The following is a 20593-nucleotide window of genomic DNA, read 5'->3' as shown; positions in this document are numbered from 1 at the left end:
AAGGGAATCAGCAGCCACTCTGTCTCAAGAGCCAGGAAGCCCCGTCTCTCTCAGGGTGGGGGCACCTGCCACGATGGGGAATGAGTCTCCTTCTCGCGCGGGAGCCAGAGCAGCCAGAGCCCCTCTCTGCAGTCGTGGCACTTGTGCCCTGTGCAAAGGGCTCCCCACTTAGACAGCGCGATGCCCACTGGGGTCGCCCAAGGGCAATGCTGTCAGTGTCCGAGGGCTTGGATTCTGTACAGCTGCCGAGGAAGACACTTAAGGCTCCCTACGGCACACAGGCAATGCGCACAGCTGTGGAGGGTGACCATTTATTGCGATGGCCCCAACACAGAGCACAGACCGGCCGGGGAGCCTTAGTTCCACAATCAGCGAAACCAGAGCCCGCCGCATCAGCTCTTCTGCAACATGTTGCCTGACCCTGCGGCAGCTGAGCAGTCAGCTCCCTATGCTTGCCTTACCTGACAACGTGATGCAGAGACTCTCAGAGAGGCAGCATTTGTTCAGACAAGCCATTTATTGTCAACGTTGCACAGGGTAAAGCTCCCAGCGGCAATGGGCGCTCTCGAGGCAGGAGGGCAGTCGCTGTCCGGGGGCTAACAGGAGTCTCTGTCACAAGCCGCCCCCCTTGCAACATTCTCCACCCAGACCCCGGTGAACACACGGAGGGAGGCACATTAGCGGTGCCTCTCGCTTGGTCCCTGCCCAGCCAGAGGACCTTTCTGTGCCACCTTCTCCTTTCTTTTGCCTGCTACCGGGAGGAGGTCACCATCTGCTGTCAGCTGTGAGCCCCGCAGACACAGCTCTGAGCGTGAAGACCTCTTTCACTCTCCACAGAGCAGCAGTCTTATGAGTCGATCTCGCAGCTGACGGAACTGACGCAGTGCCTGGGCGTGGGCGGCCGGATCCTGCTCCAGGCGCTGGAAGAGGTTGAGGGGCTCGGCCATTTGGAAGGCTGGGAGCGAGATGATCTCCTTGGGCACCTTCTCATTGCCAAAGAAGAAGGAGGCATTTCTTCTCCAGGCAGCGGCGCAGGTACTGCATGATGTCCTCCAGCCACGGCAGGAAATCCCTCCTGATGGGGCTATGGTGGTCAGGAGGTGCATCAGAACTGTCTTCAAGGCAGAGGTGGAAAAGCTCCAGGTGGAAGGAGTGCCCACGGGGGCGCTTCTGGGGCACGAGCAGGCAGTAGACAGCGTCGTCCTCGCAGGGACTCCAACCTTCAAAGGCACTGCCCACCCCAATCGGTGGCTGCAGCACCATGAGGAAAGTATCTGAAAAGCGCTCTCGGAAGGCACAGACGACGGTGGCCGCCAGCTCCTCCACCACCTGGCTCCTGTAGGCCGGGTTCTGCACTCTCCACTGGATGCGCTTTGCAAAATCCATGGCCACATCCCTCTCAGCGGGGTCTTCTCCTTCGCTTTCTTCCTCCTGCTGCTCTGGGTCCTCCTGCTGTTGTCCTGGTTCAACTAGGATAGGGTTAAGTTTCCCCAGCAGAGAGAGAGGGGGATCTCCAGCCAGGTTATTCATACCATGCTGACGTCAGGTCCAGGGGGCAGAAAACTTTTTTACTTTCTCTTTGGTGGTCTTGGTGGCTGGGAGCTGTTCCGTGACCATTTGCGGTATTTCTCTGTATATCTTTTGTCTTGTTCACTGTTATTGCTGTTCATTGTTGTTATAATTGCCACTGTTGTTGTTCAGATTGTTTATCACACTGTTGTATTCAATTTCTTCTTATTTTACCCCGGGGTTTGTGCCTCACTTCCAGCCCGACCGGCTGCGGGTGGGGAGGGGCAACGGCAACATGCTCTCCGGTCCCGGCAGGGCTTAAACCACAACAGCTGTGTAAAAGGAATAAGCTTTAGAAAACTTTTTTCTCTTAGGATATTATTAATAGCAGGAATATTAATAAATAGATATTGTTTTATACGGCACAGGTGCTCTAGGAACAGTACTGAAGATAAGTAACCGTGATGACCGCAGACTGCATCAGTGAACAGTGGTGTCAGGAGAGGAACCGGAGCGGAACGAGAAGAACTCGTGGAATATAATGGACTTTTGTATTGGCTCTGGCTGAACTGGAATCGGTTTTCCCCTACAGCAGCCCCACGGTGCTGTGGTTTGTGCTGGGAGCTGCAGGGTGTTGGCAGCACCCTGGTGTGGTGGCTGCTGCTGAGCAGTGCTCACACAGCACCAAGGCTCTTTCTGATATTTCCCCCAGTGGGACGGGGTGGGCAAGATCTTGGGAGGGGACACAGCCAGGACAGCTGACCCCGACTGACCCAAGGGATATTCCAGACCCTGTGACATCTGCTCAGTATAAAGCTGGGAGAAAGGAGGAAGGGGGTGGGGTCACCCTTGTTCCTCCGAGGCACCCACTCCGCGTATGGGAGCCCCGCTTCCTGAGAAGGCCCGACAGCGCCTCTCCGTGGCAAGGAGAGAATAAATCTGTTTGCTTTTGCTTCCGCGCGCGGACTTTTGCTTCGCTTTGCTTATATTAAAACTGCTTTTGTTTCACCCACAAGGGTTCGTTTATCTTCTTTCCCCTCTTTACCCTGTTGAGAAAACAAAGGGAAGGGGGGGGAAGTGATAGAGCGACTTGGTGGATACCTGGCATTTAGCCAGAGTCAAACCATCACAACTTTTGAAATTGATGATGAATTGGGATTGTACTGCATGTTATGAAGAATCCTATGAATACAAGACTGTTTTTGTCAGCTGTTGCCACTCGCTGAGCGGTGGCCCAGCTCTGAGCTGTTTATAAAGCAAGCCTAGAGATACCCACAGCCTGGTAAAATCCTTGAACACGCTGCTCCTCCTCCCGCTCTGTGTTGCTGCTGGAGCTCTCCTCTTGGCCGCCGCTGTCCACCTCGGGGCTCCTTTTCCTGAGCCACCAGCAGAGACCGAGGAGCAGGCCCAGGAGTCCAGCAGTGGCCCAGAACTGCCGCTGCTGCAAGGCAGCAAAGAGCAGGGCTTGCCAGGCAAAGCCGCTCTGCTCCTGGGTCCTCTGCTCCAGGTCCTGCACCTCCCGGAGCAGCCAAGTCATCTCTGGCTCAGCTCCACCGCACACAGCTGCATGCGCTCATGTGTGGCCTCGTCCGGCTCGTCACAACCAGCTGTGGGTACCGGATGATGCTTTGCACCAACAGGATGAACAACTGTGTGACAGCCATGGCCTGCAGGAGGCAAGGAGAGCAGGGTGTTGGTGGGGCTGGGCGGCTGCCGTCCCCTGGGGGCAGGTAGAGAGGGGGCGAGGCAGCGGCGGGGCAGCAAGGCCTGCGCCCAGCCCTGGCGGTGGCGTCACCGGGCCCTGCCAAAGGCGCTTCCGCAAGCAGCTGCGCCCTGGCTGCAGGGTGAGAGCCCACCCTGCCGGGGGCTGCGTTTCTACTCCGGCCCTCGTCCAGCCCAGCCGCCCTCCCGTGGTGTGTGCACTCACCGTTGGCTCAGGATGCACTGGGCAGCGCTATCGGCTGCCACCTCTTATAAGCGTCCCCCCCGTGGCTCAGCCATTGTAATGTCACAGGGGCCAGAGCGCATCAGAGCCACACACGCCCTCTGCACAGCCCCGGCCTTCAGCCCCAGCCCAGCTCAGGGACTTCCCGTTTCCCCAGGTGGCCAAAGACCCGACACCCCCGAAGTACAGACCCACCCCACAGACGGCGCTGCCGGGGGCTCCTTTACAAAGCCCTTAGCAAGCGTACGGTCAGGTGCCGTGAGCCGTGGATGCTTCGCTCCTTGAGATCCCATCCCGTGAGACGGAGTCGGCTCCCTTGGTGCTGGCCTCTGAGCTGGTGGTTGTGGGTGTTCTCTCGGTGCCTTCATGACACTGACGGCTGTGGGCGGTGCACATCCTGGGGGTGGGATGGGGCCTGTCCGTGGCAGTTTCTCTGTTCCTGCTGTGCCGCTGCGAGAGGACGTTGCTTCCAAAGAGACATTTCCCAAGGGTGATGAGGGGGTGCAGCTGGAGCTTTCCTGGCGGGCAACTGCCACTGCCGACAGAGCACCGACTTGTCCATGTCCAGCATGTTCCGTTCTGCGGTACCAACTCCCTGGGGAGTGTCTGGGATGGGCAGATTCTCCTCCCAGAGCCCGGTGAACACACGGAGGGAGGCACATCAGCGGTGCCTCTCGCTTGGTCCCTGCCCAGCTGCAGCTGCCAGGGAGTTTCTCGGCCCATGTGAAATCGCCACCACGGCCAGTGACAGTGTGAAGGGAAAACAGCGCCAAGGTCATTGCTGATGGGAAGCGACTGATGTGTTTGGCACAGAAGTGCTGTAATGAAAAAGCACAATAATACAGGTGGTCGCAAGGAACTCAAGGGAAGTTGCTACAAGTATACTTGAAATTGCTAATGTAGAGGGACCTGTACAGCAGGACATTTAGTTTTAACATTCACCTCACTTGTGTTTTGCCTGCTTTTATTGTTCCCGTGTTTTGCTGCAATTCATGTGATTTCAGAAAGGGAACCCCTTTCTGTAACACTGGATGGAGATTTTTAATTATAAAGCCATTCACTCCATGCAGGAGGAGATGATTCACTGCAGACTGGCACACAGCTATTCACGCCACCCCTATTTTTATTTTAAAACGAGTGCCACTGAAGAGTATTCCAGGCGGAAGGCAAAGGTGGGTAATCCTTCCAGACATATTGGCAGCTCAAAGCAACTGTCCTCCTGCCCCACAGGGCATGCCAAAAGAAGACTGAGCTCCCCACAGGACTTGCCTAGCTGCAGCCCCTCCCCAGGAAGCCCAAGGGACAAGGGGACACCCCAAGTGACGTGGCAGGGGGTGGAGACACGGCAGGGGGGCAACAGGGACCCATAAATACGATATTGAAGGTGGGAGGAGCGTGGGTGGCCACCAGCCCAAGAGGTCAACATTGAGTTGGGGACACCAGGATGTCCCCAAAAACGGGTTTGGGGACCCCCTCAGATTTTGGGGACAAGGTGGAGGGGATATGGCACATATGACACAGGCCTCTGCGGGAGAGGTGAGCACGCAGACAGCCAATGCGATCGAGCAATGCCCCTTGAATAAAGGATACACAGCAATTTATCGACCACCATACAGTACACACGCAGCTACCTGATTGCTCGTAGGCTACAGCTACTTGTCCACGCGCCCTTCTGCCCTCTATGATTGGTCCCGGCGTGGTGTCCACGCGCCGCTCTCCTGCCAGGCAAACACCTTGTTTCCCACAGTCCAGCTTCCTTATCTCTTTGCTGCACACGGAGTTTCTCAGCCCCTTGCCTTGCAGGTGTTCTTCACTACAGCCACAGCCTGTTGTTACAGCGAGGCCACTCGGTCTGGATCGCTCATAATGTGCCCACTGTTTTCCAGCCGTTCCATAACTCCCCCTTTGTCGACGGATAAAGCCCGGGTATCAAGAATAACTCCAATATTTTAGTGGTAAGGCATTAGCTGTTTTTTTCCATCTGCTTAGCCACAGGAGTGTGGCGCTCAGATCCCAGCTAACCCTTGCAGGAGGTTAACCTCCGCGGGAAAAGAGAGCACAAACGCCAATATGGTGGATGCTATCTGTTCGGTTTATTAACTGCGCAATTGCTTTATATACCCCTTTCTGTACATCGCGAGATCTTTAGTTCCCTGTTCTTTCCGTGCATCACGAGATCTTTTCAGGTGCCTCTGTTTTTCCCGTACATCGCGAGATCTTCCGAGCGCCTCCCCCTACACTATATGGTTTGCCAGCTTGATCCAATTTTATTAAGCACAGAGCATCTTATATACTATAAAGGCGTGATCGCATACAGCTAAACAAGCTGTAATTGGTTCTAAGCTACTGTCCACACAAAATAACTCATATTTCATTGGTACAACGCAAGAAGCACACGCCAGAAGAACAAGCCTATGGACCTCCTACTCAATGTTTCAACTTCACTCCATATCTCTAGTTAAGGAATTTGCTAAACAATAGCTCTCTATGCAGTGGCAAGCCAGAGGGGAACATTGAACAGTGAGTTCTTTACACAGGGGCAGCTAGCAGAGAGTTACTCATGTCGGTATCAAGGACCAGGTGGCCGTTATCTTCCAAAAACTTCTCCACACCCCTTTTTGTTTTTGAGCAATCCAGACCCCTTTTATTGCTCGGTCCATCGTTCTCATAAAACACTTCCACACACAGGTTAACGTCATTAAAAGGATTATAATGGCTATTTAAACTGTTATTCCACGTAAAAACAAATCCTTTAACCATCCTGTAATTGGTAACATTTTGGCCTAATTAGTATTAAATATTCTTCCTTCTTCAAGAAGTAAACCCATCATATAAGCGTCACTACAAAACCAACTGTCATTTACCGGGACTGCTGAAGGGGTCACGTTTTGCCGTTCCAGCCAGACTGTCTGATTACACCAACCATGATGGCCAGTCAGATCGGCTTTTCGTCCACCAGAGTGTGTCCGTCCCCCGTGCTGATCTTGCATGCTGTTCCCAGCTGCTGGGGGAAGAGAGCTCTCAGCTCCAACTCCAACCAAACAGGGCTGGGATGGGTCGGCAGCAGTTGCTAAGCCCAGGCAAAATGCCTGCTGTCCTGATTGATTTTTCCCTGCCACCTTGGCACAGCTCAGCAGTTTCTTATCTATCTTACGAGGCCTGTTCTTCATCAAAGCTTAGCTGTTTGTCAGAGGCTGTGTAAGGCCGGTGCCTCCCAGATCTCCCCTTTCTTTTTTCTGCAGCGGAACCTGCAAGACTTGTGTAAGCTCTTTATCAATTGAGGTTTAGACAAACTTCAAAAACCACAGCATGCTTAGAATACTTCCACAGAAGGCTAAAAACAATACAGCAGTTACAATTACTAGTTAAAAGAGAAGGCTAATTTCACTCCCCATAATTAAGGGATATGACAAAATACTGCAAAAATAACCAGTAAGGAAAACACGTAGTAGCACGCTTACTTAATGGGGTACTAACATTCAGATCCGCAATCGCTGGGGAACCCTGGGTGCAGCGAGGATTCAGAGTGCCCTTCCTCACAAACAGGAGATCCTACGCGATGCGTCCATCCGTAGGGGAGGCATCCAACGTCGCTGCAAGCAGGTCCGGCCTCTGAATCAACGGGCCAAAATAACTGGCACTTTTCTTTGAGCGGGAACATCTGATTCCATCCTCCTGTTGGGTTCCACCCAGAGCCTGGCCAGCACTCCAGGGGGAAACCAAGGGAGTTTCTAATAAGGTTAAACACTTGAGCTCTTAATTCTTAATATTGCTAAGCAGAGGGAGTTGAACACACACATTCTTACAGTATTTCATCCTCATTAATAACTACCTTCTGTGTAAGCTACATCTTTCACTCTTGGCTAGTAAGCCTAGATATTTCATTAAGGAGTTGCAATTACTGTTAGCATTTTCTCTTAAAAGAACTGGCAACCGTGTGGGTGCGTATGCCGGGTCGCGAACCTTCTGCGTCGCTGACAATGTAAAAGCGTCATCAGCATTTGGGTTAGAAGATTAACGATGTCTAAATTAATGACGCACTTGTGTTAGAAGACGAATGGCATCTAGATTAACGACGGCTAAAAGCAAAAGGATTTGTGCTTGTTAGGGAAGAAACAGATAAGAAGGGATTCTCTAAAATAACACAGCAGAAATTTATCTACTGGCTTCGCGCGGCTATCAGTCCTTGTTGAAAGTGCTGAGAGATACTAGTTTTTGAAAAGAGCATGCGCCAGAGCAACACACGGATTTGCTGTTAGTTTCAGATTGCATAAGAGCAGATAAGGGCTTGCTTTTCTAAGAAATGTTGGAGCTTGACTGTTAACCATATTGGTGTGTGTCTTGTCTCTCAGCCTCGTCCTGCAAAAATAGGGCTTCCTGCAGCAACTGGTGACCCCAACGTGATGTCTCTGAAAATCGCTTAAATGCAGACTGATTAAATGCGGAAAATCGCTTAAATGCGGAAGACTCCAAAGCATCACCGAAGGCGCTACCGGGAGCTCGCAGGTGAGGAAGCAGGAGAGCACGGGACGAGGCACCGGAGCGTGGAAATCCTGCAGGTATGGAAGCAGACGCGGCACTAAAACTGCTGTGAAGTATCCTCTCTCTGAGAGGGCAAGAAACAGCTCTTAGCAATCTTAAAAAGCTCACTGAGTGAGCGCATGGAGAACTTTTTTTGAGATAATACAAAGACAAAATAATGAACGCGGGGCCAGGCTGTTAACACAGAGAATGAGAACACAGAGGGCGAGGATGCATATTCTGAACCCCGGGAGCAAGATTTATATGCTGGGTCCTTTGACTGTGATAATCTTCTAGACCCTGACGCTGTAAATCCTGAAAAAGGATCTGGCCTGTGTCCTCCCTTAGCTGGGGATGATGTGCGGGTAAAAGTGAGGCGAGAAACCTTGGTGCAAGGGGATATGGACATGGTGAGAAAGGTTGTTGCTCCTGTAAGCTGTGAGCCGGGACATCAGCCACGTTGGGAAGGACTGCATTTTTCTGTTATTAGAGAACTACAGAAAAGCGTTGATGAGGACGGGCTGCAAAACTCTCTTACAAGAGCTGTACTGGAGGCAGTCGCTCAGGGATGTCAGTTGGCCCCGCGGCATTGGCTGGCACTTTTAAAAAGGGCATTCACGCCGGCACAGAGCTCTATCTGGAAAACCGAGCGTGTGGATCTCTGTGCTCAGCGTTCGCGCCCCCCCCTGCAGGTGCGGGGTTGGCGGCGGCAGCCCGGGGCCTCCCCGAGCCCCCCCTGCCACGGAGTGACCGCCTGCGGCCCAGCCCGGCACTGCGCCCTCGGCCCGCACCGCCCCTCCCGCCCCCCGCCAAAAGCGGCAGTTCTGTCACAGAGAAGGCGCTGACGCTGTCGAGCAGCACCGGCTTCATATGCTCTTAATGGTGTTTCCGTGTTTGAAATCTTTGTCATTTTACGCTGTGTCCGTAGGAAGCGTAAGGGGCCCCTTTGTGTGGGTTGTGACTGTTTCACGCGTGTGTGAGACGCGGCCCAGCTGCAGCTGCGCAGTGCGGAGTTCTCTGACCCGCGGGGAAGCGCCCGGGGAGGAACGAAACTGCAGCTGAGATCCCTTGGTGCGGAGGGTCCCAGTGCCCGCCCGCTGGGTCGTCAGCGCTGCTCTCTGTCTGGGCTCAGGGTGTTAACTGTTACGTGTGAAATACCTCCTCCAGCGGGAGGCAGCAATTCTGTGGTCATTGTTGTCTTGCATTTAGGCGCATGCTCTGCGGGGAGAGGGCGCCTCTGTACCATCTGCCTGACGGAAATGTTGTCAAAAGATCATCTACAACCTGACAGGGGTTGTTTGTTTTACCCGGGGTCACAGACGTTGATTCTGCAGGGGAAATCAGAATTATGCCCTGGACCCTTGTACCCCCAAGTTCAGTGACAAAAGGTTAAAAAAATTGCTCAGCTTGCTTATTTTACTGCATTTTAGATACTGGTGCGGATGTGACCGTAATATCCGCGAGCAGATTGCCTGTTAGCTCGGGTAACTCAGAGGCTTTTCAGGGCTGGTGTCATGCTGTAGCAATTCACAGCAAGGATCTCGTTCATGTAAGGGGCCCGCCCAGAAAACCGGGTAGCAAATATTCATCCGTTTATAGTGGAGACCCCTATTACATTTTGGGGTCGTGACTGTATGGCTCGATGGGGAACTCAGATTGGATCAAATTTGTCTTAATCACCACTGCAGCACAACCCCCCCTGAAACCCCCCTGAAACTCACCTGGGAAACAGAATCCCCTGTGTGGGTGGGTCAGTGGCCCCTGCCAAGGGAAAAGTTGTGCCACCTGAATGATTTAATTCAGAGACAATTAAGTTGTTATTTTAAAGAAAAGTGGTAAATGGTGACTTTTACATGATCTCTGACACATTAATGATGCCGTGGAGGATACGGGTGCGTTACAGCCAGGAATGCCCTCCCCACAATGATTACCTGAAACTGGCACCTTGTAATAACTGACCTAAAGGACTGGGGTTTTTACCATTCCCTTGCATCCGGATGATGCACCTAGATTTGCCTTCTCTGTTCCCAGTGTTAATGTCAGTGAACCTGCGAGACGGTGCCACTGGGCTGTTTTACCACAAGGCATGAAAACTGTCCCACGATGTGTCAGGGTTTGTTGCAAAGGCTTTGAGCCCTGTTACACTGCAGGTCCCCCAGGCTGCTCTGTATCATTGTATGGCTGACATCCTTACGGCCCAGAAACACGGGAGATCATGGAAAAGGCTCTCGCTTTAACCAAAGGCTCACTATCTCCAATGGGGTGGCAAACAGCACCTGAAAAGGTACAGAGATCATCACCGGGCAGTACCTGGGCTGGAGACTTTGTGAACAGACCATTGTCCTGCAACAGGCTAAACTCAAAACTGATGTTAAGACTTTAAATGATTTACAGAAACTGTTGGGAGCCATAAATTGGATACAGCTGTGGTTGGGCCTAACTGATGATGATCTGCATAGCTTGTTTGATATTTTCTGAAGAGATCCTTCACGGACATCACCCAGAGTACTTAGAGAGAGAGCGAAAGAAGATCTCCACCGCACAGCTAACGCCATCTCAAACAGACCAGCATCACAGGTACACTGCATTCCCCCACGGGACATGCCATCATAGAAAGAGCACACCAAACCTTGAAAGCGCTTTGGCAAAAAACAAAAAGGGGGAGAGGTCTTGGCTCCAGGGCAGCCATATGCTCTGCTGTTTCAGTGGGATGAAACACTTAGCAAACCTCTTGTTATTATTGAATGGACCTTTTTTGTCACACCAACTGCACAAGAAAATCACCACTTGTCCAGAAATGTTTGCCAAACTGATCATGAAAGGTCGGCAGCGCCTACTATTACTTGCTGGTCAGGAACCCGTGTGTGTCACAGTTATGGTTACTATGCACATGTTACAGCGGCTAATACAAGTGTCTTCAAGCAAGAACAGCTTTCACATGCATTTTTTCCACCAGAATGCCAGGGCAATACAAACCCAGTTTCCTTTATCAGCTTGCCCTGAATACCAGACAGACTCCATCTCTTCAACAGGGAAGTGGTGTCGACCCTGGGGGACTCACCTCCTCTAATGACAGCAATCTGTTGTCACTCACTTAGCTGCATTTCCAATGTTAAAGATGTACATGTGTCTGTTAACACCTTTTCTGGAGCACTGTTTGCATCCTGCCATGCAGGGATCCGACTGGCATTCCCCACTCACTGACTGGACAGGCCACTGTGGAGTGTACGCCTGGCAAGCTAAAGCGTCTGTTAGAGCAACAAAAAAGGGGAGATGCACGGTATCAAGGTACACCTCACAAAAGGCTAAATAAGGCATTGTATGGCATGGACTTTTACATTCCCCTGTCTCACAGGTGCCACCAGTATCGTGTCACTTCTCATCACAGATACCAGATCAACCAGAAGTCCAAAGCAAAGCTCAAGTGTTAACAAAAACCTAGAAAGGGGTAACTGGGAAGGACCGTTTCCTTTAATACCCTGGGGAAGAGGTGATGCTGGTGTCTGCACAGGTCACAGTCCCTGGGGATTACTGGCAGGGTGTGTGCAACCACACTTGAGGGTGAGAGGCAGCCAGCACTCAGGATCCAGCTGTGGGTGCTGTGGGTGCCCCTGTGCCGACAGTTTGCCATCTCTTGGACTGATCATTTAAGCAGAATGTCTGGGTAACGTTGCAACAGGACAAAATAACCTACGGTTGCCAATTCTTTTAAGAGAAAATGCTAACAGTAATTGCAACTCCTTAATGAAATATCTAGGCTTACTAGCCAAGAGTGAAAGATGTAGCTTACACAGAAGGTAGTTATTAATGAGGATGAAATACTGTAAGTATGTGTGTGTTCAACTCCCTCTGCTTAGCAATATTAAGAATTAAGAGCTCAAGAGTTTCACCTTATTAGTAACTCCCTTGGTTTCCCCCCGGAGTGGTGGCCAGGCTCTAGGTGGAACCCAACGGGAGGATGGAATCAGATGTTCCCGCTCAAAGAAAAGTGCCAGTTATTTTGGCCCGTTGATTCAGAGGCCGGACCTGCTTGCAGCGACGTTGGATGCCTCACCTACGGATGGACGCATCGCGTAGGATCTCCTGTTTGTGAGGAAGGGCACTCTGAATCCTCGCTGCACCCAGGGTTCCCCAGCGATTGCGGATCTGAATGTTAGTACCCCATTAAGTAAGCGTGCTACTACGTGTTTTCCTTACTGGTTATTTTTGCAGTATTTAGTCATATCCCTTAATTATGGGGAGTGAAATTAGCCTTCTCTTTTAACTAGTAATTGTAACTGCTGTATTGTTTTTAGCCTTCTGTGGAACTATTCTAAGCATGCTGTGGTTTTTGAAGTTTGTCTAACCTTTAATGGATGCAGCTCTCAAACAAGTCTTGCAGGTTCCGCTGCAGAAAAAAGAAAGGGGAGATCTGGGAGGCACCGGCCTTACACAGCCTCTGACAAACAGCTAAGCTTTGATGAAGAACAGGCCTCGTAAGATAGATAAGAAACTGCTGAGCTGTGCCAAGGTGGCAGGGAAAAATCAATCAGGACAGCAGGCATTTTGCCTGGGCTTAGCAACTGCTGCCGACCCATCCCAGACCTGTTTGGTTGGAGTTGGAGCTGAGAGCTCTCTTCCCCCAGCAGCTGGGAATAGCATGCAAGATCAGCGCTGGGGACGGACACAGTCTGGTGGACGAAAAGCCCATCTGACTGGCCATCATGGTTGGTGTAATCAGACAGTCTGGCTGGAACGGCAAAACGTGACCCCTTCAGCAGTCCCGGTAAATGACAGTTGGTTTTGTAGTGACGCTTATACGATGGGTTTACTTCTTGAAGAAGGAAGAATATTTAATACTAATTAGGCCAAAATGTTACCAATTACAGGATGGTTAAAGGATTTGTTTTTACGTGGAATAACAGTTTAAATAGTCATTATAATCCTTTTAATGACGTTAACCTGTGTGTGGAAGTGTTTTATAGAACGATGGACCGAGCAATAAAAGGGGTCTGGATTGCTCAAAAACAAAAAGGGGTGTGGAGAAGTTTTTGGAAGATAACGGCCACCTGGTCCTTGATACCGACATGAGTAACTCTCTGCTAGCTGCCCCTGTGTAAAGAACTCACTGTTCAATGTTCCCCTCTGGCTTGCCACTGCATAGAGAGCTATTGTTTAGCAAATTCCTTAACTAGAGATATGGAGTGAAGTTGAAACATTGAGTAGGAGGTCCATAGGCTTGTTCTTCTGGTGTGTGCTTCTTGCGTTGTACCAATGAAATATGAGTTATTTTGTGTGGACAGTAGCTTAGAACCAATTACAGCTTGTTTAGCTGTATGCGATCACGCCTTTATAGTATATAAGATGCTCTGTGCTTAATAAAATTGGATCAAGCTGGCAAACCATATAGTGTAGGGGGAGGCGCTCGGAAGATCTCGCGATGTACGGGAAAAACAGAGGCACCTGAAAAGATCTCGTGATGCACGGAAAGAACAGGGAACTAAAGATCTCGCGATGTACAGAAAGGGGTATATAAAGCAATTGCGCAGTTAATAAACCGAACAGATAGCATCCACCATATTGGCGTTTGTGCTCTCTTTTCCCGCGGAGGTTAACCTCCTGCAAGGGTTAGCTGGGATCTGAGCGCCACACTCCTGTGGCTAAGCAGATGGAAAAAAACAGCTAGTGCCTTACCACAACATGTGGTGACCCCGGTGTACGGACGGTGGCTGTCTGCGGTACACGGCAGGAGGCAAAGGAGCTCCACGCAGGACGGGAGACTCCACGGCGCGCCATGCAGGCCACAATAAAGGTAATAAAAATATGGGGCAGAAAATATAAGACTTCTATGAAGTCGAGCGCTTTAAAAGAGATGCCACAAAGATTATTAAAGCTCGGTATTCTGGCTGAGCCGATGGATCGTATGAAGCCTGAGCTGTGGCCCCTGATTAGAGCTGATTTAAAAGAGCAAGCAAAAAAGGGAAATCCGCAGCACTTGATGACTTGGGATAAAGTAAATGCATTGATGAAAACTGCCCAAGCCGAACAGCATGCATCTAAGGATGCACATAGAGGATTGCAAGGTTTCTCAGAGAAAATTCCTCAGACAGAGGACCTTGCAGATATTTCCTCTAAGGAGGAAGCTATCAAACGAGGGGCGGCGTGGCCTATAGCAGGCAAACCCCCTGAAGAGAACAAAGGGAGCGGAAGTGGCACGAGCCCTTCCGGTTCGCCCGCACCCCCCCGTATCCCCTCGGGGAACATCACACAAAGCAGAAGCAGCAATACAACCGGCTGACTTAGAGGAGGAGGAGTGGAGAAAACAAATGCAAGAATGTAAACAAGAAATGCAAGCATTTCAAAAACGGCAGGAGAACAAAAAGGGGCGGCTCCGGCCGGATCCCCTGCTCGACTGGCTTCCGGGTCCACCCCTCCTCCGGAGGAAGTGAAACCTTGGATTGTAGCGGAGCCTCCTCACCCCTACGATATGAAACAATCAGGCAGTCAGTTCGCTCACTGTCGACATCAAAAAACTCAGGCGGAGTCAGATGACGAATCAGACAACAGCGATCCTAAATCCAATCACAGGGGAAAGGCAGGGGCGCTGCCGGAAAGGGAGGAGAAGAACCCGGGGGAGGAAGTGACGAAATTGCTAGCGGCACTGACGGCAGTGGTAAGCACACTGGCCGCCTCCACCCGAGAAAACAGACGTCTGATCCTGGGCGGGGCTGCTTCCTCTTGTTTATAAAAACACCCTACTGACTGGCAGCTCGTACCGAAAGACTGTAAAATGTTAGGAGTAAAGCTTCACCCTACAATCGTAGATCTACAACACCCCTCACATGGAGACTGCTTTCGACTGCTTTACAGGACAGGGAGTACTTTCAACAACCCTTGCTCGATTACAACTCAGACCCAGGGAATTTACTGCTACTACTGAAGCTGGTAAAAAAGCTTTCATGGATATAGCTAAGTTAGAAAAGACAGAACCCCCGTGGACCTCTATTAAGCAAGAACAAAATGAACCATTCTTGAAATGTGTTAATAAGCTCCACGCTGCGGTCACCGAATCAGACTTACCTGATGGTGCTAAGGAAGCTGTAATAATAGAATGTATCCGACAGCAATCTAATCTGATGATCAAGGATATTATAAAGGATATTCCTTTGAATACACCTATTGCCACCCTCTTATGACAAGTGGTGCAAAAGGAGGCAATGATACATGCCCCAGGTGACGTCCACCTTGCAGAAAAAACCTGTACCTTATAGAAAAAACAACCTCTCTGGTGTTCATAAAAGATCTCATCAGATGAAGCGACAAGAACCACGTTCCTTGATAACTGCACCTTGCTGGGTATGTGGCAAAACAGGTCACTGGGCACGGGATTGTTGGTATAAGTATCAGGGAAATGAAAGGGGGGGAGCCAGGAATGGGGGCCGGGCTCCTCCAATGCCCCGCAAGCAACCCCCAAAAATCAGAGACAACTTCTCCTATACTCCCCAAGTGACAGTCAAGTATGCCCACAATTTTCCACAAGATGCCCCTCAGGGTCAGGAACCGTGGCTCTCGTTTTAGATGGTAGCGATAAGCCCATGGTCACCGTTTGGATGAGCCAGCCTCGCCCAGGAAGAACAGAAGAAATAGTGCTGCAGGCCATGATTGATTCAGGAGCTGATATAACAGTAGTGGGCGAAAAATGGTGGCCAGGACAGTGGCAAACTACATTTGGGGGATTTGTAGCAGGTGTCGGAGGAGAAAAACCGCTCTACAAAGCAATCACCGACACAACACTTAAAATCCAAGACCAGAAGAAAGGAGCCTTGATTGCAATACTCAAGCCTATAGTATTAGCAAATTTTCAGGGAGTGTTGTTGGGCCGTGACTGCATGCAACAAATGAAAACTGGCATTACAAATTTAGATTAGAGGCCACTGCCGAGCACATACCAGCCTTAAAACTTACATGGTTAACTTCTTCACCGGTGTGGGTCGAGCAGTGGCCGCTTAACTCAGTAAAACTAAGTGCGCTTCAACAATTAGTAGAAAAAGAAATACAGGCGGGTCATTTGGAACCCTCTACAAGCCCTTGGAATACTCCTGTGTTCGTTATCCAAAAGAAAGATAAGTGGCGCTTACTCCATGACCTCAGGGCTGTAAGTCAACAGATGCAGGCAATGGGTGCCCTGCAACCTGGATTGCCCTGGGGTTCCGCCGTACCAAAAGATTGGGCCAGTGTGATCATTGATATTAAAGATGGTTTTTTCAGCATCCCTTTACATCCCGCCGACAAACAAAGGTTTGCTTTTACCGTGCCTTCTGTGAACCTTGCTCAACCAGCTCAGCGTTGGCAATGGACTGTACTGCCTCAAGGTATGAAAAACTCACCTGTTATTTGTCAGCTCTATGTGGCCAAAGCCATCGCACCATTGAGAGAAGATAAGACTGACCATTACGTGGTACGCTATATGGATGACATACTATTAGCAGCACCTACAGAACAGCAAGTGGAACACCTGTTCCAGCGTGCCAGAGCCTTGTTGCAACAACATAATTTGAGTATTGCCGAGGCAAAGATCCAGCGAGGTACGCAATTACAATATCTGGGTATGACTTTTGCAGGGAACGCTGTAAGTCCACAACCAATAGCTCTTGCTCCACATATTGCCGCTCTACATGATGTTCAGAGATTAGTAGGAAACTTACAGTGGCTCCGCAGCTTCGTCTGTATTCCCCTGGGACTTATGCAACCCTTTTATGAATTGCTGAAAGGGGAACATTTGTGGGAACCACAAAAAAAAAACAAAAAACAAACCAAAAAAACCTCACAAAAGAATGCCAGGACAATTTAGCCCTTGTACAAGATATTTTACAACAACAGAGACCTTTGCAGCGATGGGATTCAAAACAACCGATCATAGCAGGGTGCTTTATTTCTGACCATGGCACAATAGGCATCCTATTCCAAGGCACGGACGGCAAGCCTGCACCTTTAGCCTGGGCTCACCAAAATACCAACAAGGCCGCCTTTGTTACCATAGTTGCTGTTATAGCAGACCTTATAGGACGCCTACGTAATATGACCCTTCAACACTTTGGAAAGGAACCTGACACAATACTCATCCCCTGGAAGCAACAAGTATGGGATTACATAGTTATGCGTTTGGAAGATTTACAATGTGCCATCTTTGACTTTCCGGGCACCATAGTAACTGGAAAGGGTCTACAATGGGTTTCACACTTGAAAACACTTCACCTACAACTTACACTACCTGGCACTTCAACAGGAAACAGAGAATCCAATTAATATTGTTACAGACTCTTTATATGTTTATAAACTTGTACACAAAATTACAACAGTAGGACAACAACGCATAGGTCAAGTCCTTTTTACACATGTGAACAGTCATCAATTCCTACCTGATCCAATTATAGAAGGCAATCATCACGCTGACCAGGCAGCTTAGGGCGTATGTTCAATAGATGCTGCAAAGAATTTACATGCCTTTTTACACGCCTTTTTACACCTTGGAGTAAAAGCCTTAGCGAAAACATGTCATATTTCTCTGTCACAAGCAAAAAACATAGTAGCACTTTGCCCCTACTGTCAAAAGGGTCCATTGTGGGAAGCAGGTGTCAATCCAAGGGGTCTCTCTTCCAATCAGATATGGCAAACTGACATAACAGAATGTGACCTATTAAAACCAAATAAATATCTCATGGTGACCATTGACACCTTTAGCTCTACAATATTAGCCACAATGGCTCGCAAACAAACAGCCAGACATGTTATTGCTCATTGGGAGGGCGTCATTGCCTTATTAGGGAAACCACAAGAAATCAAGACAGATAATGGCCCTTGCTTCATTGCTAAACGTACTAAAGAATGGTGTGCACTATGGGACATCAAGTTAGTACACGGCCTTCCTTACAACAGTCAAGGACAAGCAATAGTAGAACGTGCGCATCGCACCCTAAAAGCAAAACTACAACAGCTTGGGGAGGGGGAAGGTCATAAGGGGACAATACCCATAGACCGACAGCAGACTCTGTTGTCCCGTGCCCTCTATGCTCTAAATCATTTTGTTAGAGGCGACGAGTCCACACCCCCCCTGTGGAAACACTTTATGCCAACCCAGGCGACAAGAAACTATCCCTTAGTTCAGATCAAGGAACCGGGAGCGATGACATGGGAATCGGGCTGGTCGTTGAGAGTATTCGGACGTGGGTATGCAGCAGTGGAAAAGGATGGTTTCATTAAATGGATACCTGCACGATGTATAAAACCTGAAATAACCACTTCTTCTTAAAAGTTTTGTAGATTTTCTGTGGCCTTTGGCTACTTAAATCCTTTGCGAGACGAATTATCCCACCCAGACCTAACACATGGGTAACTATAGCAAATGAGACGGGAAAAGAATTTTTTTTGTTTATCACAGGTCAACACCATTGCCCCAAATATTAATTTTGGTGGCAACACCACAAACATTTGGTAAGGTTAAATTAATGGATGGTGGAAAGGTGTGGTTCAAATAGAACTATTTTCTTTAATAACCTGGAGAAGAGGTTACGCTTGTGTGTTCACAGGTCACAGTCCCTGGTGATTACTGACAAGGTGTGTGCAACCACACCTGAGGCGTGAGAGGCAGCCAGCACTCAGGATCCAGCTGTGGGCGCTGTGGATGCCCCTGTACCAACTGTTTGTAATCTCTTCGACTGATCTTTCAAGCAGAATGTCTGGGTAAATTGTGCTACTGCGACAGAACGAACCACACTACAGTTGCCTTAATGAAATATTTAGATTTATTGGTCAATAGTGGAAGATGTAGTTTAGAGGAAATGTAGTTATTAATAAGGATGAAATGCTATAAGAATGCATGTATTCAAATTTCTTTGCTTAGGAATATTAAGAATTAAGAACTCAAGTGTTTAACCTTATTAGAAACTCCCTTGGTTTCCCCCTGGAGTGCTGGCCAGGCTCTGGGTGGAACCCAACGGGAGGATGAAATCAGATGTTCCCGCTCAAAGAAAGTTGCCAGTTATTTTGGCCCGTTGATTCAGAGGCCGGACCTGCTTGCAGCGACGTTGGATGCCTCCCCTACGGATGGACGCATCGCGTAGGGTTTCCAGTTTGTGAGGAAGGGCACTCTGAATCCTCGCTGCATCCAGGGTTCCCCAGCGATTGCGGATCTGAACGTATTTTATTAATTAAGTGTGCTACTTCATATTTTCCTCACTGTTTAGTTTGTAGTAATTAGTCACATCCCTTAATTATAAGTAGTGAACTTAGCTTATCTTTTAATTAGTAATCATAACTGCTGTATTGGTTTAGCCTTCTGTGGAACTATTCTAAGTGTGCTCTGATTTTGAAGTTTGACTAACCCTTGATTGAGACAACTCTCAGACAGGTCTTGCGGGCGCCGCTGCAGAACAAAGAAAGGGAAGATCCAGAAGGCATCGGTCTTATACAACTTCTGATGCATAGTCAATAAAGCATGGGGAGGGGGAACTGTAGGGGGAGGCGCTCGGAAGATCTCGCGATGTACGGGAAAAACAGAGGCACCTGAAAAGATCTCGTGATGCACGGAAAGAACAGGGAACTAAAGATCTCGCGATGTACAGAAAGGGGTATATAAAGCAATTGCGCAGTTAATAAACCGAACAGATAGCATCCACCATATTGGCGTTTGTGCTCTCTTTTCTCGCGGAGGTTAACCTCCTGCAAGGGTTAGCTGGGATCTGAGCGCCACACTCCTGTGGCTAAGCAGATGGAAAAAAACAGCTAATGCCTTACCACTAAAATATTGGAGTTATTCTTGATACCCGGGCTTTATCCGTCGACAAAGGGGGAATTATGGAACGGCTGGAAAACAGCGGGCACATTATGAGCGATCCAGACCGAGTGGCCTCGCTGTAACAACAGGCTGTGGCTGTAGTGAAGAACACCTGCAAGGCAAGGGGCTGAGAAACTCCGTGTGCAGCAAAGAGATAAGGAAGCTGGACTGTGGGAAACAAGGTGTTTGCCTGGCAGGAGAGCGGCGCGTGGACACCACGCCGGGACCAATCATAGAGGGCAGAAGGGCGCGTGGACAAGTAGCTGTAGCCTACGAGCAATCAGGTAGCTGCGTGTGTACTGTATGGTGGTCGATAAATTGCTGTGTATCCTTTATTCAAGGGGCATTGCTCGATCGCATTGGCTGTCTGCGTGCTCACCTCTCCCGCAGAGGCCTGTGTCATATGTGCCATATCCCCTCCACCTTGTCCCCAAAATCTGAGGGGGTCCCCAAACCCGTTTTTGGGGACATCCTGGTGTCCCCAACTCAATGTTGACCTCTTGGGCTGGTGGCCACCCACGCTCCTCCCACCTTCAATATCGTATTTATGGGTCCCTGTTGCCCCCCTGCCGTGTCTCCACCCCCTGCCACGTCACTTGGGGTGTCCCCTTGTCCCTTGGGCTTCCTGGGGAGGGGCTGCAGCTAGGCAAGTCCTGTGGGGAGCTCAGTCTTCTTTTGGCATGCCCTGTGGGGCAGGAGGACAGTTGCTTTGAGCTGCCAATATGTCTGGAAGGATTACCCACCTTTGCCTTCCGCCTGGAATACTCTTCAGTGGCACTCGTTTTAAAATAAAAATAGGGGTGGCG

At 49.7% G+C, this 20593-nt stretch overlaps 1 protein-coding gene across 1 annotated transcript; it reads right to left on the bottom strand.

Annotated features, from left to right (window-relative positions):
- Positions 1-987: 987 nt before the first annotated feature.
- LOC141974067 (uncharacterized) lies at positions 988-3046 on the bottom strand. Its single transcript, XM_074933320.1, has 2 exons — positions 2782-3046; positions 988-1469 (listed from the first exon to the last, which is right to left on the bottom strand). Exons 1-2 carry the CDS (start codon positions 3044-3046, stop codon positions 988-990), a joined length of 747 nt encoding a protein of 248 aa, XP_074789421.1.
- Positions 3047-20593: the final 17547 nt, after the last annotated feature.

The sequence above is a fragment of the Athene noctua genome, unplaced genomic scaffold (assembly GCF_965140245.1).
Source record: "Athene noctua unplaced genomic scaffold, bAthNoc1.hap1.1 HAP1_HAP1_scaffold_31, whole genome shotgun sequence".
NCBI classification, from domain to species: domain Eukaryota; kingdom Metazoa; phylum Chordata; class Aves; order Strigiformes; family Strigidae; genus Athene; species Athene noctua.
The sequence above is the reverse complement of the archived record's forward strand: the minus strand, read 5'-3'. Positions and strand labels throughout refer to the sequence as shown.

Excerpts from the sequence above, each read along its gene's own strand:
- LOC141974067 (XM_074933320.1), bottom strand. The coding sequence starts at position 3,046 with ATGACTTGGCTGCTCCGGGAGGTGCAGGACCTGGAGCAGAGGACCCAG. Across the intron at positions 1,470-2,781 it reads AGGATTTTACCAGGCTGTGG|TTGAACCAGGACAACAGCAG; the intron begins GTATCTCTAGGC and ends ACCCTATCCTAG.